The sequence below is a fragment of the Muscardinus avellanarius genome, assembly GCF_963383645.1.
Source record: "Muscardinus avellanarius genome assembly, chromosome: 21".
NCBI lineage: Eukaryota > Metazoa > Chordata > Mammalia > Rodentia > Gliridae > Muscardinus > Muscardinus avellanarius.
Genome location: NC_137807.1, coordinates 22,756,761 through 22,779,016, shown reverse-complemented (window position 1 = coordinate 22,779,016; position 22,256 = coordinate 22,756,761). Strand labels below are relative to the sequence as shown.

Here is a 22,256-nt window from a genome sequence, read left to right as displayed (position 1 = left end):
GTACTGGGGTTCCTGGAAGCCCTTCTACCTTAGGGCTATACTCCCAGCCCTATTTTTTTTTATTCTTTTCTTTCTTTTTCTTTTTCTTTTTTTTTTTTTTTTTTTTTTTTTTGGAGTGGTACTGGAAGCCCTTCTACCTCCGGGCTACACTCCCAGACCTTTTTAATATTTTTATTTGGAAACAGGGTCTCTTAAGCCAGCGCGGCTGGCTTCGAACCTGCGCGATCCTCCTGTCTCTGCTTCCCAAGTGCGGGGATTAAAAGTGTGCGCCACCACGCCCGGCCTTATTTTTTTATTTTTAAACAGGGTCTGAGTTGCAAAGGGCCTCAGTAGCTGAGGCTGTCCATGAAGCACAATCCTCCTGTCTCAGCCTCCCGAATGCTGGGATTACAAGCGTGCACCACCACGCCCGGCATCCCCCATAATCTTTTTAAACAAAGCCTCCCATGCTTTAAGAAAGGCACGATTTTGAGAACCACGGCCCCCCAAGCTTCCCAGCACTACACCCGGGAACTTGCCCGGGACCAGCTGGGGATGGCCAGCAGGTAGCCTGCCTCTTCTAGTCTACATGGTAAGCAGAGGCCACAGAGCTTCCTTCAAAAAATAGTTTATTGTGCGCGTCTCCTGGCAGGCTGGTCCGCCCACCGTTCAGGGTAGCAGCTATTTACCGGTTCATCTTTCTTCTAAGACAAGAGTCTCACCTGGAGGGACCCTTCAGTTTCAAAGCGGCAGCAGCCCCAGCCTCCGGGGGGACGACGGGCAGATCGGCTTCCACCCCCGCTGCCGGCCCCTCCGTCATCCGCCAGGGCCGTCATTGGCTGATGGTCACTTTTTTGTTTATTCCCAACATCCTCGAGCATCACGGCTTGTGGTGGCTTCCCGCACGGCCTCCGTGGCATCCACACCGGCCTGGATGCAATGTCCTATGTCCTCAGATGAGCCAGCTGCCTGCCACAGTGGCCAGCTGCCCCAGGCCCTGTAACTGGGGGTGGGAGGGTCCCGGGTGCAGGCAGCCTTCAGAGCCGGGGGCTGGGGACACACTCGGGTCCTCCCTGAGCGGCTGGGCGCGGCCTTCGAGGTCCAGTCCTCAGGCACCGACGGCTCTGCCCTGGGTGCCGATCCCACCGTGGATATCAAGGCGACAGGTGAAGTGGCTGTCCCTGAAAGGGCCCCCCGAGGGGACAGTGGGGCGACCGCAGCGGTGACCCCGTGAGGCGAGGAGAGGGGCGGGGCTGTCCTCCTGGGAGGAAAGGGGAAGGGTGGGGGCCCTGTGCACCCTAAGACTCCTCTGGCTGCCTGGGAAGTGCCCAGGGCGGTTCTGATGATTTTGCTTTCTTCCTCTGAGAGGGAGCCTCGGCTATAGCCCGCCAGGCACGGCCCGCCAGGGGGCATTCCTAGCAGCTGAACTGGGACCACTGGGCGCGTAAGGTTATCATTTCATTTTCTTAAATTAAAAAAAAAAAACACCCCTTCCCTTTCCGGGACGGCCAGGCAGTATCTGAATGAGCCTCTTTACAAAAATGGGGCGTCGAGGCTAGAGTCTCGTTCCTTCCCGTGGCCTGTTGATTCTGCGGAAACACTCAGGAAGATTCCATCGAGTGCTTGGTCGTGGAGTAAAAAAAATGAAAATTAAAAAAACTGAAGAATGCCCGGATCCTGCACTCCAGGCCCAAGAAAGCAAACAGCAGCCTGGGTTTTCTGGTTCGATTCAGCTCAGGGAGGGAGCGAAAGTTCCGTCTGAAGAGACAAGGGCAGTTCGCAAGGGTGAGAGGAGGCCGTCCCCTCTGCGAGGCGCCCCAGCCTTTATTGGGACAGGCGCCGCCACAGACCCGCCGTCCTGCCCATAAACGTGCCCAGGACTGTGGTTTCTTTGAAAGAGCAAGCCCAGCAAGGCCCACGGTTGGCGGGAGGTGGGCGCGCTCGCCTGCGGTGCCCCGCGGGCTCAGGTGGACGCCGGGCTCTCCACGGTGGACAGCAGTTGGGCCACCTGGGCCCGCTCTGCCGGGCCGATGTGCTGGCTCAGGTACACCAGGCAGTCCATGGCTACCTCGGGGTTCTCCTGTACCAGCCTGCAAGAGAGGGAGGGGAGGAGGGCTGGGGCCATGCCCGCCCCAGCCCAGTTCCCCCTGGATGCCAGGGTCCCGGCACCAGGTTGTGACCTCTTTCTGGGTGGGTGAGAAACCAGGGCCCCCGATTCCCTTTCTGTGGTGGCCAACCAAGGGGGATGAAAGCCTCGAGGTGCAGTCCTTCCCAGCCACCGGCTGTGGGACGCACCCCAAGATCAAGCACATCCTTGGACCTCAGCTTCATGGCTTTGATGAGGTCCCCTGCACCCCTGCCCTGTGACCTTCCTCGGGGGACCCAGGCCACTGGGGGAACCTCTGGAGAAGCTGGCAGGGAGGGGAGCCGGCAGCCTCGGGCCTCCTGGTGCCCCAACCAGTGGGGCTGTCGCTGTGATGTGGGACAAGACACCTATGGATCCCTGCAGGGATCGAGTCTGATAAGCCACCTCATGGATTCCTACAGGGATCAGGGATCTTGAGTCTGGTAAGCCACCTCATGGATCCCTAAAGGGATCGTGAGTCTACGGCATTTTTTCCTCCTGGTGGCACACGCGCTCCGGGTCTCACCCTGGCCACCATATTGGGTGTGGGAGGTGAAATCTCAATGCTGGGTGGCAGCCCTGGCTGCAGGTCTCCCCGCTTGAGGCCCTGCTCGCAGGTCTGCACAGAGGGGAGCCCGGGGTGGGGCCGGCGGGCGCTCACCCGCGGATGGTCTTGAAAGCCGAGTCCCGCTTCAGGTACTTGATGTTGTCCCAGATGGCGGAGCGCAGCCCGTCCCCCACCTGCCAGTGCTGCTCCAGCCACTGCACCACCGCCTGGTTGTTGTCCCACAGGTAGGCCTGCGGACAGGGGCTGCCTCAGCCGGGGCTCTGCTGCCGCGCACCCTGTTCCCCGCCCGGCCCCCGCGGCCCACCTTGACGGCGCCCTCGGTCTCCACAAACCAGCGGCGCAGCATGGACCGCACGTGCTCCTGGCTCAGCTCCCCGCTGGCCCGCAGGATCTCCTGCTTGACCTGGTCCTCCAGGAGCAGGCGGCGCAGGCGCCAGTACAGGAAGGTGCGCGCCGTCTTCCACTCCAGGATGTCCTGCGGGGAACCCAGGCCTGAGTCCCCAAAGGGCACACGGGTCCAACCTTGCCCGAGAGCAGGACCCCGGGCCGGCGCTCGGCAGCAGCCAGGCTCAGAGAGCATTCCAATCTCAAGAGGGGACGCTGTAGCCGGGGCGGTGGAGCTCTGCCAGGACTCTAGGCTGCCCCCACGGGTGGGAAAGTGTCCTCCATGGGTGAGGGACATCTCTTGTGGAAAGGCTGAGGACTAGCAGGCAGGGACTGATGGGAGGATCGCGCCTTAGGGGCGGGGTGCGGGGAGTCAGGGCAGAATTTTGGGGGTGCTGACTGGTAAGAGGGCTCCCAAATCCTGCCCAGGTCCAGACCACGGTCATAAACACACACAGAGCCAGGCATAGCAGCACATGCTTGTCATCCAAGAACTCAGGAGGCTACGCAGGGGAATCACAGGTTCGAGGGCAGCCTCAGCAAGTAGTGAGACTCTCATCAACCTAGTGAGACCCCCGTTTCAAAATAAAATCAGAGCCGGGCATGGTGGGCATGCTTGTAATCTTAGCATTTGGGAAGCTGAGACTGGAGGAGCGTGGTTAGCGGCCAGCCTCAGCTACTTAGTGAGGCCCTTTGGAACCCAGTGAGATCCTGTTTCAAAATAAAGAATAAGCAGCCGGGCGTGGTGGCGCACGCTTGTGATCCCTGAGCTTGGGAGGCGGAGACAGGAGGATCACGCTGGCTTAAGAGACCCTGTTTCCAAATTTAAAAGTATAAAGATAGGTCTGGGAGCCCAGAGGTAGAAGGGTTTCCAGGAACCCCAGTACCAGAGGGAGAGGGAGAGAGGGAGAGAGGGAGAGAAGGAGGGGGAGAGGGAGAATAAAAAATAGGGCTAGGGTATGGCTCAGAGGTAAAATGCCCCTGGGTTCCATCCCCAGTATCACAAAAAATATAAATAAAAAAATAAAATCGGGCTGGGGGTGTAGATTGGACATAGAAGACCCCAGGTTCACTCCCCAGCACTATAAAAAATAAAAACAAATAAATAGACAAAGATTAGCATGGCACTTCCACCACACTTGGACTCTGTGGATGTAAATGACCCGTCTCACCAGCTCCCGCCCTCGGTGCTGGGATTCAGCTGCTCTGGAGTGCCACCCCAGGTCCACCCGTCCCAAACACGGAGCCTGCTCTCCTCTGTGTGGGGGGGCTGGGGGCCGAGCCCGGGCCGTCCCAAGGGGCCCTTACAGAGATGACGCCCTTCTCCAGCATCCGGCCCGGGGTGTCGTGGAGGTCGGCGAACTGCACTGCCACCTGGTGGTAGAGGGGGAGCAGCAGCTCCTCGCGAGCCTTCAGCCGGCGCTCCAGCTCCTTGCGGTCCTCGTCTGGGAGCTGGGACGCCCCTGCGGGCAGCAGACAAACCGGAAAGGCCTTCAGGGGGGACTAAGGAAGACCGCCAGATAAGGCCAGCGAGAGGGATTTTTTTTTTTTGAGAGGCACAAAAATGTCTGCAGGCAGTTCTTGCCCCGCGAGATGCCTGGGCTTTCACGCTGGTCCCTCCCTACTAGATCCAGCTGCCTCTGCAGCCTCAGAAGAGCACCCACGATTGAAGGACAGACTCCCACACCTGGCTTTAAACCCAACCCCCTTTTGGGGTATTGAACCCAGGCATGCTACCTCCGAGCTATATACCCCTATCCCTTTCTGTTTTGAAACAGGGTCTCTCTAATGCACCAAGGCTGCCCTCGAACCTGTGATCCTCCTGTCTCAGCTGCTGGCATTGCAGGCGTGGGCCACCACGCGTGGCTTAAACCTGCCCCCCTCTATCACACTACTGTGCTTCATAGCAGACCATCACTACTATTTTAATACTTAGAATTAAAATATAAAGACATATCAGAACAACTCGTGACAAGTTGACAACTTAGATGAAATAGATTCCTTGAACCAGGCGTGGTGGTGCACGCTTGTCATCCCAGCATTGGGGAGGCTGAGACGGGAGGATCGTGGTTCAAAGACAGCCTCAGCTACGTAGTGAGGCCCTCTGCAACTCAGTGAGGCCCTGTTTCAAAGTAAAGAAAAAAATAGGGCTAGGGGTGTAGCTCGGAGGTAGAATGCCCCTGGGTTCCATCCCCAGTATTGCAAAAAAAATAATTAGATTCCTTGAAATATACAAACCACCAAAGCTCACCCTTTATAATACATATGTATAAAGATGTTAGAGGGGCTGAGTTGGAAATATATCTTTTAAATCGCACAATTCTCATGTCTAAGCTTGGTGTACTGTGTATGTGGGGGGCATATACTGGGGATTGAACCGAGGGGCCTACCTCTGAGCTACACCCCCAGCCCAATTTTTTTTAAATTTTTATTTTGAAACAAAGTCTGGCTAGGTTGATGAGAGTCTCACCACTTGCTGAGGCTGTCCTCAACTGTGATCCTTCTGTTACAGCCTCCCAAGTACTGGGATGACAGGCGTGCGCCACCATGCTGGGCTCACTTTATTTTATTTATGTATTCACTTTTTTGCAGGTCTGGGGATGGAACCCAGAGGCATTCGACCTCCAAGCTACACCCCCTGCCCATTTTTTTTTATTTTTATTTTGAAACAGGGTCTCACTGAGTTGCAGTGGGCCTCACTAAGTATCTGAGGCTGTCTGCGAACCGCAATCCTCCGGTCTCAGCCTCCTGAATGCTGGGATTACAAGTGTGCGCCACCACGCCCGGCTTCACTTTATTTTTTAACGTGCTAGAAACCGCACATGTTGGAGCCGGCCGGGCCCCTCCTGGCCTCTGGGACGCGATGCCTTCGGGGCCGCTTACCTAGCTGTTCCAGGAGCTTCTTGTAGGCCGGGTCGATCCTCCTCATGGCCTTTATCAGATCTTTCTTGCGGAACTTAATCTCCACCGTTCCCTCTGGCTCCAAAACACCCCCCCTGAAAAAGATGGGGGGCCGGGGGTGTGTGAGTCACCGTCCAGGAAGAGATGGCGGGAGGAGCTGGCGCTGAGAGATCTGGGTGTCAGCTCTCAGATGTTCCCCCGATTTGCTGTGTGCCCGCAGACGGCCGCTTCCCCTCTCTGGGCCTCCGTTTCTACATCCAGAGTGAAGGACTGAGCCCACTTTTTTTGTGTGTGGGTCTGGGATGGAACCCAGGGGCATTTGACCTCTGAGCTACACACCCTGCCCTATTTTGTATTTCTATTTTTAGAAACAGGGTCTAAGTTGCGGAGGGCCTCACTAAGTAGCCGAGGTTGTCCGCAAACCGTGGTCCTCCGGTCTCAGCCTCCCGAATGCTGGGATGACAAGCGTGTGCCACCATGCCCAGCTGAGCCCACGTTTTATAAGAGGTTCTCAACTCTATTGCAGGCATGACTGTCATCCTCCTCTCTAGAAGACCTCTTAGCATTTTTTTTAAAAGTACCCAAAAAGTTCCTCTCCCTCTAAGAACCAGTATCCACAGAGATACCCAGTCATTGCTCAGCCGGTACTTCCTGACCACTTACCCAGCTGCCAGGCACTGTGCCAGACCCTGGGTTCTAAAAATAGCCTCAGTAGCTGGGCGTGGTCGCATCTGCTTGTAATCCCAGTGCTCGGAAGGCTGGGACAGGAGGATCGTAGGTTCAAGGCCAGCCTCAGCTACCTAGGGAGGCCCTCTGCAACTTAGTGAGACCCTATTTTGAAATAAGAAATAAAATCAGGATAGCGGTCTGGCTTGGAAGTAGAATGCCCCTGGATTCAATCCTCAGTGCTACAAAAAAATAAAATTAAACAAAAATAAAAATTAAAAGTAGTCCGAGAGAGACATACTCGCTTTCCATCCTGGCTGCCAGGAAGCTCAGGTGCTCTACTCCGTCAGCCTCCTTCCCTCTCTCTCTTATCTTACCCCATCCTTCCTCCCTCCCTACTTCCCTTCGTTCCTTCCTTTCTCTCTCTCTCTCTTTCTATTGGGGATTGAACCCAGGAGCATTCTACCCCTGAGCTCCACCTCCAGCCCGATCCTCCTGTCTCAGCCTCCTAAATACTGGGGATTACAGTGGTGTACCAACCTGTCTATTATATTTTTATTTTTTTCCCTTGCAAACTCCCTGGGAGGCAGATGTTCTTTAGGGGGAGACGGTTTCTCCACCACCTCCGGGCACCGGCAGCCTGTGGCGCGAGGGTCTCAACACCGACCCTGGAGGCTCTGCCGTCCCACCCCGCGGCCTCACGGGGCTGGCGGCACACCCACCTGCTCTCCCTGTCCGCGTACATCTCTATGCACTGGGGGTTGATGGTGGAGTCCAGGACCACCCAGGAGCCGCCGCGGAGCTCGGCGTAGGGGGGGATGTAGATGAGCACGGGCTGCTGGTACTGCCTGAGCCCGTCCACGATGTAGGCTCCAAACTTCAGCACCTGGTCGTGCATGTCTGGAGGGAAGGAAGGGCTGCCGGTGAGTGACCAAAGGCCCCACTCGTCCAACGCAAACCCTCCCGTCCTGGGGTCCCGAGCCGGGAGGCTTAGCGAGCACTGGACTGGGAGTCAGGGGCCGACCAGGCACGGATGGCTCCCTAGGGGACAGTCACCCGGGACACCCCGCATGTGCGACGTCCTCTCTGGTAAACGGAGGCTCAGAGAGCAGCCTGCCCCTCAAATCTCTTGGATCTCAGGCTGAGATGCTTTCAGCCCTGACTGTCCTCACCCCAGCCTGTCCCATGTCCCAGCAGGCAGAACCCACCGGACTCTAACACGGCCCTTCTCCCTGCCACGGGCAACACGGCCTGGGCTCCCACCATGACAGCCCCCGCGGTCCCCCGCGACAATTGGATCATTAGCATTAACAGTACCACGTGCCAGGATTTCCCCGCGGCTGCATCCTCGCAGGGCCCTCCTGGGCTGGCCCTATTCTTAACCCCTTCCGCAAAGGAGGGAAACGGGTTCGGAGAGGTCACCCGGCTAGTGAGGATGCCCAGCACGGCTGGCCCCTCCTGCTGCAACCCACTGACACCGCCTCTCTGAGCATGCTCAGGGCTGCGAGAGTCCATGGGGCTGGGAGGGGGGCACACGTACGTCCTAACTCATCTGGCCAAGCGGGGCGGTGGCGGCCCAGGTCCCCGGGAGCCTGGGGAGCAACCTCTCCGCCTGGCCACTCGCGGTCACCTCTGGGAGGTCACACCGGCTCCACACGCGGCTCCTCATATATAAAACAGCCCGGTGACACCTGAACCTCCGCCAGTCCTCAGGGCCACCCTGGAGGTGGCAGCCGGGCGCACAGAGCCGGTGTGGCATGATAGAGACCTGAGCTCCGGCCACGGTACCTTTCATGCCGCCCGAGAAGCCCCTCCAGTTGGCAAAGATCAGCAGGGGCAACCTCTCCCGGTTGAAGTCCTTGATGGCCTGGGCCGTCTTGTAGGCCGAGTCCGGGAACCACACCTGGCCGGCCTGCTGGATTATCTGCAACACAGAGCCACCTGGATCCGCGGCCCCGGGATGCGGGGACAGCCGCCACCCCAGGCCTGCTGCCAGAGCCGGGATCCGCAGAGGGCCAGCTCCTCCGCTCAGGACCTCCTGACACCCTTGCCCTGGGGCCAGCGCGGCTCCCACGGTCCCCCTGCAGGGCCTCAGAGGGGCCAAGCCAGTCGAGGGCATGCTGCATCTCCGCAGAGCTGATCCCAGGGTCAGTCCTGGCCTCCAGGCAGCAACCAGGGCTCGGCCATCGCAGATGCAGCCTGGAGCAGGGGCAGGAGCGGGAGGCTGGCGGCTGCCCCAGGGACCTTTATCCCTACCCCCACCCCCCGAAGAAGCAGGCAGTGTAGACCATTATGCACCCAGTGGAGGGGGCCCCGGAAAGACAGCGCCCCCCAGGGCCAAGAGCTGAGCCACCTGTGGGCAGGAAGGCAGGTTGAGGGGCAGCGGTGCCAGGACAGAGACCGCACAGGAGCCCCGGCCCCGGCCCCACCTTGGCCTCGGAATCCAAGTTGGCAGGGTCCGCGGGGATCGCCATCTCTACGGTCCGTGTCTCCACGGCGATCACTCCCAAGGGGATGCCCCCCAGCCTGGAAGGGGAGCAGAGGTGAGCCGGGCGCCCGGCAGCACCCCGCACGGACCTGTCCGCCCAACCCACCACGGGGGTCTCTGGGTGTGGGAATAGGGGGAGGGCAGGGAGGCAAAGAAAGCGCTCTGGAGGAGACGGAGCCTCATGGGCTGGCGGCGCCATCCGGACCCTTGTTGGGACAAGAACTGGGGGGGCACGCTGAGCCAAGGGTGGGTCCCATCTGTGATGAAGGTCACAGGAGCCATCTAAGCTGTCCCACACGGCAGCTGCAAGCCCATGGGGCTACGGCGCAGTGAGGTGTGGCCCGTCATCCTTTTTCACTTAAATTCATCTTATTTATTTATTTCCAGGAACATTCTCCCTCTGAGCTACGCCCCCAGACCTTTTTATTTCTTTTGTTTTAGACAGTCTTGCTAAGTGGCTGAGGCTGGCTGGCCTCAAACCTGCAATCCACCTGTCTCAGCCTCCCAAGTACTGGGATTCCAGGCACGTGCCCCCTCCCCCGGCTTGAATTGGTGGGTTCATTCAGAAAATCCTAGGCCCAAGGAGAAAATGTCCCCGGTGGTGCCCAAGGTTAGTGCTTGCTCTGACCCACCCTCAGGGTTACCTCGCTCGGCCCGTCACGACGGTCTGGGCCCATGGGGCCATGATTTCCTTGAAGCTGCCCTGGTCAAAGAATCCGCTCTGCCAGGTTCCCTTCAGAGCTGCGGGCAGAAGGCAGAGCCCAGGTGAGGTGAGGCGGCCCCGGTGCGCCTGGCTGGCAGGCGCCCCTGCAGTCTCTCGAAGGACGGCCGGACTCTGACCTCCAGGCCCAAATACCCGCACACCCCTAAAATCACGCAAGTCCCAGCCCCTTCCCCCAAAACAAAAACAAAACAAAACAACTATGTCAACGCAGTGGGAGGAGGTCGGCAGGCGGGAGGGAGGAGGACAGTGAGGTCCTGGGGAAGAAACTGTTCTGATCACCATGGTGTGTACCTATAAAGAGGTCACAACGTATATCACTGCTGTGTACAATTATAACGCACTGATTAAAAAAAAAACTCATCAGAAAAGAAAATGACCCAGCGATACCACTCCCGGGTATCTTTCCAAAGAGACTCAAAGCAGAGAATTACAGTCATACAGGCATATCCACGTCCGCAGCAGCAGAATTCACGACAGCCAAATTACGGAACGGACCTAGGTGTCCATCAACAGACGGATGGGTTACAAAACTCTGGGAGACACGCACAACGGCGTCCTACTGGGCCATGAAAAAGAACACGATGATCTCATTTGCAGGAAAATGGACAGCCCAGGAGAACTTTACACTGAGTGAGATTAGCCAGTCACAGAAGGGAAGGGGCATATGTCTCCTCTCGGAAGCCAGGAGTAACTGGGACACCAGAGGGGCTGCAGATAATGGAGGGGAAGCGCAGCGGAGCCGGGGAGGGGGCCTGGGGGAAGGTGGGGACCGGGAGGACCAAGGCAGGAGCGCTTCCATGAGCTATGTGTACATGTGTGAGATGTCCATGTCCGTCTCATGCCCTGCATGGGGAAGGGAAAGGAAGGGAGCCGGAAGAAGCCTGCGAGCGCTGTGTGCACGTGTGTCCCGATCGCTGTGAGCTGCATGACGACGTGGGACTATGATGTACCAACAAAAGCCTAAAATAACATTTTAAAAAGAATGCACAGTAGGAATAATGTCATGAATGTTTACAAAGCTGCCAATTCCAATCTCAAAGACTTGAGGGGTGGGGGGGGCGATGGGGAGGGCAACAAGCGTTGTGTGCATGTATTTTTTTCCTAACACTCTGTACCCCATTATGACATAAAATTACAGTGCACCCAATTAAAAAAAATTAAAAACACAAACGACATCAGGTCAGGAATTCAGTCGACACAGAATATCCCACTCTCGTCACCTGCCCGTCAGTGCCAGACACATGCAGACCGGAGTCCCAGTCCCTCCCCTTTCCCAAGAACACGCCTTCTGGATGCCTCCCGGAAGGTGGGATTTCAGGAGGGGACCGTGTGCCCCAAGAACTCGTCCTGGCCTCTGGCTGCACCCCAATAACCCCGAAGTGGAGCCAGGCATGGTGGCGCACGCTTGTACTCCCAGAATTCAGGAGGTTGTGACTGGAGGATCGCGGTTCGCGGACAGCCTCTGCTACTTAGTGAGGCCCGCTGCAACTCGGTGAGACTCTGTTTCAAAATAAAGAATAAAAAATAGAGCAGGGGATATAGCTCGGAGGTTGAATGCCTCTGGGTTCCATCCCCAGACCTGCAAAAAACAAAACAAAAAACCTCCAAGTGGAAAGGAAGTCTTCAATCTCCCAGAGAGAAAGAGACAGAAAAGGACGCCACCCAGGGCAGGCCTTCTGACAGGGAAACGGTAACGTGGACCCACAGTGTCGTAGCATAAATGGCTGCAGTTAGCCAGGCTGGTGGTGCACGCTTGTCATCCCAGCATCGGGAAGGCTGAGACTGGAGGATCGCGGTCCCTGAACAGCCTCAGCTACTTAGCAAGGCCCTTTGCAACTCAGTGAGACCCTGTTTCAAAATAAAGACTAAAGAGCCGGGCGTGGTGGTACACGCTTGTAATCCCAGCGCTGAGACAGGAGGATCGTACAGGGTCGAAGCCAGCCTCAGCTACTAGTGAGGTTCTCAGCAACTTAGTGAGACCCTGTTTCCAAATAAAGTATAAAACAGGTCTGGGGGTATAACCTGGAGGTAGAAAGCCTCTGGGTTCCACCCCCAGTACCACAAAAATAAATAAACAAATAAATAAATAAATATAAAATAAAGAATAAAGAGCCGGGCGTGGTGGTTCAGGCTTGTAATCCCTGCGCTTGGGAGGCTGAGACAGGAGGATCACGCAGGTTCGAAGACAGCCGTGCTGGCTTAAGAGACCCTGTTTCCAAATAAAGTATAGAATAGGTCTGGGAGTGTATCCCGGAGGTAGAAGGGTTCCATTTCCATCCCCAGTACCACCAAAAAAAAAATAAATAAATAAAATAAAGAATAAAGAATAGGGCTGGGGGTGTAACTTGGAATGAAGGTAGAATGCTCTTGGGTTCTATCCCCAGCACTGCAAAAAAATAAATAATAAAAGCCGGGCGTGGTAGTGCACGCTTGTAATCCCAACATTCAGGAGGCTGAGAATGGAGGATCACGGTTCGTGGACAGCCTCAGCTACTTAGTGAGGCCCTCCACAACTCAATGAGACCCGGTTTCAAAATAAAGAATAAAAAAATGGGGCAGGGGGTGTAGCCTGGAGGTTGAATGCCCCTGGGTTCCATCCCCAGACCCGCAAAAAAAATAAAAGAATAATATTGAAGTTATTGCAGGTAGGACAAGAAGAAGAGGGATGGCGGCGGGAGGGTCTCGAGGTGCCGGGAACGAGGCAGCGCACCTGGGCGTCTGGCTCAGCCCTGGCCTGACCCGATGGTACCAGCTGGCCGTTTCTGAATTGAGCTCACAGCCAGCCCTCAAAGCTTCCAGGTGGGAAAGCCCGAGAGGAGAGGACACGAGCGAAAGAAAGCAAACCGTGAAGGTTCTTCTGCCGGCCCGGGCTCGGCACGCTCCTGGGGGTCAGGTCTCCTGTGTGGCACGGCTGGAAGAGCGGGCCGGCCTCTGGGAGCAGTGCGCGAAACCGTAGACTTGGGATACGGTGACACGGTAGCTCAGCTTTCCTCTCTGTTCTGGATGCCCAGAATGTAATAACACACCTCCAGGAGACAAGTCCACAAGGAGAAGGTGTGTGTGTGTGTGTGTGTGTTGCCCTTCCTGAGAACTCAGTCCCCACGCAAAAGCTCAGCCAAACAGACAAGAAGACTAGGAGGGAGGGACGAGGCCATCTTCTTTCTAAAACTCCGGTGTTTCAGCCCCGTATTTTCCACCTGTATCACCACAGGGCAGTTCAGGGAGGCCGGCCATGAATCACACTGGGCCCCACCCCCACCTTTTAGCTTCAGAAACTCGAGCTGTTTCCAACACTTGTCAGTCAATGACTCAAAAAAAAAAACAAGTATCGAGTAAAAGCTCGACCCGCCTCACTTACCTGGTACTTGAGGTCAGCTGCTCCCCCTGGGATACAGGAACAGATAATCAATGTATCTGCCTAAGTATTCCTTTATCACAGGCCCAGAGAAGAAACCCAAGACCCGAGTCCCGGGCAAAACATTTTTTGGACTTACTTGGGTGCGGCCTTCCTGCAAGCATCCACCGGGGGTCATATGGAGCTCTGGATGGGAGAAATTCGATTTCTCTGTCAATAGGGTCGGTGGGCGTGATGATGGGAACGGGGCTGCGATTATCCTAGAAAAGCAAGCCAGGTCTCCGACTCAGTCCCCAGCGCCTGTCAGCGAGGCCTAGGCTGTGTGCACGCATTTCTCTCTTCTGACTATAATTATGCCTCATTATGCAGCAGTATCCTCTCAGGAGGGCTTCTGAAGTCACCCTCCTTGTGGGAAGGAGACTGGCCATCTGGACTCTCTTAAGATTCAGTTTTTTTGAGTTCTAAGTGCACTTCAGGGCTCAGATGGATTCAGTAAGGGTGGGAAGTTAAAAAATGATGAAGAAGAGTTGTTACTGCTGTAGAAAGCCAAATAAGAAGGACAATATCTTTTTTTTTTTTTGAGGTACTAGAAATTGAACCCAGGGGCTTTATACCTCTGAGCTATTCCTTCAACCCCATTTATTTATTTATTTATTTATTTATTTCTGGTGGTACTGGGGTTCCTGGAAGCCCTTCTACCTCTGGGCTATACTTCCAGACATACATACATACATATATATATATATATATATATATATATATATTTTTTTTTTTTTTTTTATGTTCTCTTAAGCCAGCGCGGCTGGCTTCGAACCTGCGCGATCCTCCTGTCTCCGCCTCCCAAGCGCGGGGATTACAAGCGTGCGCCACCACGCCCGGCCTTTTCTTCCTTATTTTGAAACAGGGTCTCACTAAGTTGCAGAGAGCCTCACTAAGTAGCTGAGGCTGGCCGCAAACTGCGATCCTATCTTAGCCTCCCAAATGCTGGGAAACCAAGTGTGCGCCACCACATCCGGCTCACAGTAGCTTAAAAGAAAGGAAAAAACTGGCTGTCGATGGTGGTGACAGCTGGCATGCAGATAGCAGAGAGGAAACAGGAATAAGGACTGATACTTGTTCTATTTAGACTTGGGATTCTTAGCGCAGTCTGGGATGGTCTGGACTGGAGAAACTAACCTTCCAGAAAAAAAAATTATAATAATAACAACCTCACTCATTTGTATAAAATGTTAGTTAGCCCAGAACCACATCCACTCTATGTACTTTTTTTTTTTTTTTTTTTTTTTGGTGGTACTGGGGTTCCTGGAAGCCCTTCTGCCTCCGGGCTATACTCCCAGACCTATTTTTTATTTTTGGAAACAGGGTCTCTTAAGCCAGCACGGCTGGCTTTGAACCTGCGCGATCCTCCTGTCTCCGCCTCCCAAGCGCGGGGATCACAAGTGTGCGCCACCACGCCCGGCTCTATGGACTTCTTAAACGAGTATGCAACGGATCCCCTATGAGCCAGGTAGGACAAACATTCTCTAGACTGGACCCTTGAGGAGACTGAGACTCAAGCATCTGCCTGGTCCACATCGCGTTAGAAAAGCCCCAGGTGAATTCAATGATCGTCACCACCAGGAGTCGCCTTTGGGGAGGACCAACCTAGTGCTGAGTCCTCGGCATCATGATGACACCACGGGGCAGGTGCTATTATTAGCCCCATGTCACAGAGGAGGAAACTGAGGCCCAGAAAGATTGAGAGACCAAGGATCACATGATCCCTGAAGAGGAGGCCAGGAATACTACCTAGGCTGACGATGATATGGCTAATGTTTGTGCTGCCTGGCTCACGGGGGTCCACTGAGAATACTTAAGGACTGACCTGTGCTACCTCTTGGGCAGAGCCACCCCTTTAAAAAAACTTTTTTTTTTTGGTGGTACTGGGGTTCCTGGAAGCCCTTCTACCTCCAGACTACACTCCCAGACCTATTTTATTTTTGGAAACTGGGTCTCTTAAGCCAGCGCGGCTGGTGGCTTCGAACCTGCGCGATCCTCCTGTCTCCGCCTCCCAAGCGCGGGGATGACAAGCGTGCCCACCACGCCCGGCAGAGCCACCCCTTTCTGAAGGATCAACAGACCGCAGCCTCATGATGGCATGGCTGCGGCCAAAACGGCACAGAACAGGGCCGGTGTCGGAGAGGAAGGGAGGAAGGAGTGAAATCAACCCTGCCTTGTCTCAAGGGCCCGGTCCCCTGGCCCACGCCACCCGAATAAGCTTGATGAGAGTCAGCCGGGCTCTCACTGCAGGGGCGCCGCACCTTCGGCATGAAGGACAGCCACTCCAGGATGGTGCAGACGCCCTCAAAGTCGTCCGGCACGGTGGTGTGGGAGACGCCGTTGTAATGCATGATCTGGACACCGCCCAGCTGGTTGTTGGAAGTGTAGACCTCTCGTCCCAGCACCTGTGTGGACACAACCGGCTTAGCAGAGCCCTGCACGGCCTGGGGCCTCCCACCCGCTGGAAACCATCTGATGTTCTGCATCCCGGGCTCCTCCTGCCGCCCAGACTGCACCCAGGCCGATCACAGCGCGGCCTGCAGGGGTACCACCCGGCACCCAGGGCCGCGGCTGCCTCTTCAAACTGCCAGGCCCAACTTAAGAACCAGGGATGCGGGCGGGGGGCAATGTGGCCATCTCCCGAGTTGCTCTGAGAAAGCGGATCCACAGTGAGGCTGAGGACGTGCGTCTCTTAAAAAGGTCCCCCGCGCCGCTGACGGGGCCAGATGAGAAGTGGGCCTGCAGCCCGCCGGCGGGACTGGAGCGGACATTAAATATGGAGACTCCCTAACAACACGGAAAACCTCTCGGCACAGTGAGAAAATAAAATGGCCGAACTGCCCAGTCACTGTGAGTCAACCACGACAAGACAGAACCTGAGAGGGAGCTACACCAAAATTACAGAAACAGCAAAATGACTTTCGGAGGAACCTTTCCAGTTTTCTGCAAAATATAATACCCCATGAATTTTATTTAAAAAAAAAATAATGTAAACTAGCTGGACATGGTGGTTCACACTTGTTATCCCAGGACTTAGGAGTCTGAGACAGGAGGATCACAGGATTGAGGCCAGCCTCAGCAATTTAGTGAGGCCCTCAGCAACTTAGTGAGACCTTGTTTAAAAAATAAAAAAGATAGCCGGGCATGTTGGCGCACACTTGTAATCCCAGCATCCGGGAGGCTGAGACAGGAGGATGGCGGTTCGCGGACAGCCTCAGCTACTTAGGCCCTCTGCAACTCAGTGAGACCCGGTTTCAAAATAAAAAATAAAAAATAGGGCAGAGGGTGTAGCTCAGAGGTCAAATGCCCCTGGGTTCCATCCCCAGACCCGCAAAATAAATAAATAAATACATACATACATACATACAAAAATAAAAATAAAAAGACTATATATATTAGGGGTGGGAATGTAGCTCAGAGTAGAAAGCCCTTGGGTTCAACCCCTAGTACCTCCCCACTCTCACACACAAAAAGAATATAAGACAGTTTGCCAGAACAGCTTAGAAATTAATTTTATTTTGGCTCATAAGGGGCTCAAATAACGGCAAATTGGAAAAATAGCTCTCACGTCAGTAGGAATGAAGCTGGTTTTGTATTGAGAAAAGGCACCAAAGAGAGGACTGTGGGAATAATTAAGTGACCTCTGACCCCAAGGGCTCCCTCCTCCGCCGGCCCCCCAGTTACCTTGTTCAGAGCACTTGCTCCCGTGAGGATGATGTGGGAGTTCTCCACCTGGATGACCCGCTGGCCCAGCCTCACCAGGTAGGCTCCGATCCCAAGAGCGCGGCAGGTCACCTGTGGGGACAGGACCCCTCTGAGCCCCATGGGGTGGCACGCCCTGCCCGGCAGAGGGAGAGCCCATCAGTCACATCTCGGCTGATGGCAGCCCCATCGGACCAAAGCAGGACAGAAGCTCATCCTTCGAGTCCTTGTAGGGCTGAGCCCGGCTTCTGCTGCCAAGTGGACCTAAGGCCATGTGTGGAAGGCTTGGTTCCCAGCTTGGCAAGGCTGGGAGGTGGGGCCTGGCGGGAGGCCCTCGGGTCACTAAAATTGTGCACCTGAGGGGGGCGGTGGGACCCCAGCCCCTTCCTCTCTGGCTTCCTGGGCATCAGGTGGGTGACTGTGTCTCACCATAACCTCTCATCATGAAGTGCTACCTAACCACAGGCCCAAAGCCACAGAGACAGGGGAGCAGAGAGCAGCGCCTCCAAAACTGTGAGCCAAAGGGGACCTTTCCTCTCTATAAGCTGATTGTCTTTGGTGTGTGTTACAGAACAGAAAGCTGACACGTACCACTTTATTTTATTATTTTTTGTAGTACTGGGGGGTTCCTGGAAGCCCTTCTACCTCCGGGCTACACTCCCAGACCTATTTTATATTTTTATTTTAAACAGGGTCTCTTAAGCCAGCGCGGCTGGCTTCGAACCAGCTTGATCCTCCTGTCTCCGCCTCCCAAGTGCGGGGATTACAAGCGTGCCCACCACGCCCGGCCTGACACGTACCACTTTCTATCAAAATATATATATGGTTGAGCTGAGCTTGGTGGTAGCCATCTATAATCCCAGTGCTTGAGTGGCTAAGAAATGAGGATTGTGGGTTCAAGGCCAGCCTCTGAAACTTAGTGAGACCCTATTTCCAAATAAATTAAAAAAAAATAGGGCTGGGGTGTAGCTCCATCCCTAATACCACAAAACACACACAAAAAAACCCATGGCTAACGAGGAAGAAGAATGTTGTAAAGATAACGACAGAACGTTCTGGATCTTAAGACGCTTGCGTGTAGCTCTTCTGAGCTCAACCGTGCGCCAGCCGTCACAGCCTTCCACAACCCAAAGGACACCTGGGAGTGTGAGAAGCTGCTGGAATCCACATGAAGGCCCGCACTGAGTTAACAGAACTGTGCCCACTACATCAATGTCCTTGTTTTGTTACTGTGGTTAGGTAAGATGTTGTCATGGGGGAAGCCAGACGAAGGGTACTGAGAATTCTACCATCATGTTACTTCTGGTGAGTCCTAAGCTGTTCCAAAATATAGATCCTTAGATATGTAGCCGTTTCTCTTTTTTTTTTGGTGGTACTGGGGTTCCTGGAAGCCCTTCTACCTCCGAGCTACACTCCCAGACCTATTTTTATATGATTGTTTTTAATTTGGAAACAGGGTCTCCTAAGTCACGCTTGTAATCCCTGCATTTGGGAGGCGGAGACAGGAGGATTGCACAGGTTCGAAGGCAGCCTCAGCTGCTTAGTGAGGCACTTGGCAACTTAGTGAGACCCTATTTCCAAAATAAAATATAAAAATAGGTCTGGGAGTATAGCCTGGAGGTAGAAAGCCTCTGGGTTCCACCCCAGTACCACCAAAAAAAAAAATTTACTTTTTGCGGGGAGGAGGTATTGGGGATGGAACCCAGGGGCATCCTACCTCCGAGCTACACCCTCAGTCCTTTTTATTTTTAAATTTGAAACAGGATCTCCCTAAGCGTAGAGGCTGACCTCCTACCTGCGATACTCCCGTCTCAGCCTCACAAAGCCTGGGATTACAGCCATGCACCACTCCACCTGGCTCTGTTGACTCTGTCAGGTGTATTAATACAATTGTAGTTACGTTAAAAAGGGGAAAGAAGCCGGGCGTGGTGGTGCACGCTTGTGATCCCCGCGCTTGGGAGGCGGAGACAGGAGGATCGCACAGGTTCTAAGCCAGCCGCACTGGCTTAAGAGACCCTGTTTCCAAATATATATATATATATATATATATATATATATATATATATATATATATATATATATATATATATATATATATCGCCGGGCATGGTGGCGCACGCTTGTAATCCCCGCGCTTGGGAGGCGGAGACAGGAGGATCGCGCAGGTTCGAAGCCAACCGTGCTGCCGTAAGAGACCCTGTTTCAAAAATATAAAAATAGGTCTGGGAGTGTAGCCCGGAGGGTAGAAGGGTTCCATCCCCAGTACCACAAAAAAAAAAAAAAAAAAAAAGGGCAGGAGGAAACAGATCCTTATATGTTAAAAGTCCACCCTGAAGTATTTATGGGTAAGAAGAGCTGACAGGAGAGTTGGCTCTGGAATACGATAAACAAAGTGTAGGGGCTGTGGGCTGACTCATCAACAGGGCTGTGCGACCTTTACTTTAATGACTATTTCAAAGTTCCTCCAATGGTAAGTTGAAAACACAAAGAAAACAGGAGCCACTCACCATGCTGATGGTGACGATCTCATCGTAGGCCGTGGAGGCCTCCCCAGCTATCATGCCGGAGCCCCTCAGGTTCTCCACGCCCAAGCCGTCGTCCTTGCCGATGATGTCGGTGACGGCGTACCTTCAAGAACCAGGTGTGGGTGAAGGCAGGGCTCTCGGCCCAAAGCGGCCGGGGTTGAGACATTTGCCCAGGGCTCGGAGCAGGAGGGAGGAACAGGGTAAAATAATGGAAGAGGATCAAGCAGCCGAGGACCCTCAAGCTTGGTGCTAAAACGTCTGACATGTCAAGCGCAGCTTTAACCATCACCACCCCTCCTCCACCTGTCCAGAGGCTGTCTGAGCGAAACGTCACCCCTCCCCGCATTCCTCCAGAACAATCTAGACCAACGTTTGGTCCACAGAGAGACAGGGGCATGTGACCCATTAACCAAGACTTCATGGTCATGTAAGTATGAGAAATGCTCTCCAGACAAATGCCTCTCAGAAACTCAAAAGGCAACGGGGCATGGTGGCACACACCTGTCATCCCCGTCCTTGGGAGGCAGATAGGAGGATCTCAGGTTTGAGGTCAGCCTTGGCAACTTACTGAGACCCCTGTTTCAAAATTAAAAAAATTAAAATAAAAAGGGCTGGAGGTGTGGCTCAGAGGTGGAATGCCCCTGAGTTTAATCCCCAGTACCAAATGAAAAAAAAAAAAAAAAAAAAGAAATTCAGAAAGTATGTTAATGTGTTAAAGGGTCTAAGAAGGCCTGTTAGATCTCAAGTCTGGTGTTTCCCAAACTGATTTAACGATAGAAATTAAACAAAAACAAAACTTCCATAAACATTCCCTTCATAGATCGCTGGCACTCCAGAAAATCACATCTGGTAAATTATGATTTGATAAATCCAACTAACAACAACAAAAAAATTTCCCCTAAAAGAGACAGTCAAGAGCCCTCGGTAGGCCCCATCATCCCCCACATCTTCCCAGGTTGCCAAATGACAGCTGCATCTGGATGAGGTGCTGATAAAACCTGACTTCCTGGGGCATCATGGGAACCCAGTCCAATTCTCCCTGCATGCTATGCTACCTTGGGTGACTCGTTTTAGGACAGCTAGACCGTGTTCCAAAGGTACGCATCATCCGACCCTGAACTGAGATCTCAGGGGTCCCACTCCACAAGTACCACCCCACTTCAAAGCACAGCCATGAGCCCAGAGGCAAAGAAAGAGGTTCCCCATGATCAGTTGGTTAGCAACAGGAAGAGCAAGGAGCTCCCCGAGAAGCCGCCTACCTGGATTCGCCCCCTTCCTCAATGTGCTGGCAGTGGACCGAATTCAGGGCGCTGATTCTGGTATAGTCTTGGGGGGTCAGATACAGGTATTTAAATCCCTGGAAAATATACCCTCATCAACCTATGCATCCAGTTTCCGGCACTTTGACAAGATACTGTTTTGTTTTTTCCAATGTCAACACTGCAGGAGTGGAAATTAATAACACTAGCATACTTTCTGTTAAGACCATTTTAGTGACAGCTCTTAAAGGTCTGCTTGGAGCTAAACACCTTCAAGTGTCCTGATAACATGGCCTCACACTCTTCCTGTATTCTCTGATTCAGAAATTCTGTCTTTTCAGTATTGCTCCCCAAAGAGACTTATAAAGTAATTTTTTTCCTTCTTGCTAGCATACCCAAACATGAAATTATGAGTGTGTGTGTGTGTGTGTGTGTGTGTGTGTGTGTGTATTTGGCACCTAGGGGATGATCGCAGGCACCTTCTACTTCCAAGCTACACCTTCAGCCCTATTTTATTTTTTTATTTGGAAACAGGGACTCACTAAGTTGCAGAGGTATCAGTAAGCTGCTGAGGCTGGCTGTGAACCTGCGATCCTCTTGTCTCAGCCTCCCAAGTACTAGGATTACAGTTGTGTGCTACCATGCCTGGCTTGAAATTTTAATATTAAAGATAAACTACTTTTGTGCTGTTTATGTACTGCGTATGTGTATATAAACATGTTATGTTTCCCTTATACAACATGATCAGGACCAGAAGTGTCTTGGATTAGGAATAATCTCAAATTTTGAAATATTTTTATCTACATAATGAAATATCTTGGGGATGAGACTCAAGTTTAAACATAAAATTCTTTTTGTTTGTTTGTTTGTTTGTGTGGTATTAGGGATTGAACCTAGGGGTGTTCTTCCTCTGAATAGCTCCCAGGCCCAAATTTATTTTTTTTTTCTTTAAACAGGGTCTAAGTTGCGAAGGGCCTCACCAAGTTCCTGAGGTTGGCCACAAATCTGCAATCATCCTGTCTCAGCCTCCTAAGTACTAGGATTACAAGTGTGAGCCACCATGCGTAATTCCATTTATGTTTCATGTGCATTTTATACGTGGAGAGGCCAAAGGTAATTTGATGGAATAGTAATTTTGTAAATGGAATAGTAACAGCAATTTTAGTAATTTTGTATGCTTTCACAGATTGCAACCTATCTTCTGAGGTCAGGTGTGGCATCTTCTACTCGTAGCATTATGTCAGTGCTCAAAGAGTTTCAGGTTTTGGAGCTCTAAAGAAAATGAAAGACGCAATAATTGAGATGAAGGCATTAATACAAACTGTAAACTGTAACTAGACCACATGGAAAATAGAATCTCACTCTTAGAAGATGACCATTCCCAAAATGAATGCATAGTAGGTAACTTAGAAAAACTCTGACAGCATGAACTGAACATAAAAGAGATATGGGCCGATTTAAAAAGAGCTGAACCAAGAATGGTAGACAGAGAAGAGGGAATAGAAGCTGAAACCAAAGGAATCAATAATCTTTTCAGAGAA

At 53.2% G+C, this 22,256-nt stretch overlaps 1 protein-coding gene across 5 annotated transcripts in view; it reads right to left on the bottom strand.

Annotated features, from left to right (window-relative positions):
* Positions 1 to 1,942: 1,942 nt before the first annotated feature.
* ACACB (acetyl-CoA carboxylase beta) overlaps positions 1,943 to 22,256 on the bottom strand; it is a gene marked incomplete at both ends in the record, with an annotated part of 109,158 nt that continues 88,844 nt past the window's right edge. For 4 of the 5 annotated variants that reach the window (XM_080717526.1, XM_080717527.1, XM_080717528.1 and 1 more), the window contains 14 exons: positions 1,943 to 2,069; positions 2,766 to 2,902; positions 2,977 to 3,147; positions 4,365 to 4,519; positions 5,940 to 6,052; positions 7,346 to 7,523; positions 8,412 to 8,547; positions 9,053 to 9,149; positions 9,756 to 9,852; positions 13,330 to 13,450; positions 15,491 to 15,634; positions 16,914 to 17,024; positions 19,439 to 19,559; positions 20,716 to 20,813. In XM_080717526.1, the coding sequence (XP_080573652.1) occupies positions 1,943 to 2,069; positions 2,766 to 2,902; positions 2,977 to 3,147; positions 4,365 to 4,519; positions 5,940 to 6,052; positions 7,346 to 7,523; positions 8,412 to 8,547; positions 9,053 to 9,149; positions 9,756 to 9,852; positions 13,330 to 13,450; positions 15,491 to 15,634; positions 16,914 to 17,024; positions 19,439 to 19,559; positions 20,716 to 20,813 (1,806 nt within the window). Of the gene's footprint in view, positions 2,070 to 2,765; positions 2,903 to 2,976; positions 3,148 to 4,364; positions 4,520 to 5,939; positions 6,053 to 7,345; positions 7,524 to 8,411; positions 8,548 to 9,052; positions 9,150 to 9,755; positions 9,853 to 13,329; positions 13,451 to 15,490; positions 15,635 to 16,563; positions 17,025 to 19,438; positions 19,560 to 20,715; positions 20,814 to 22,256 lie in introns of those variants that run through there. The other variant, XM_080717530.1, reaches the window with a different exon arrangement.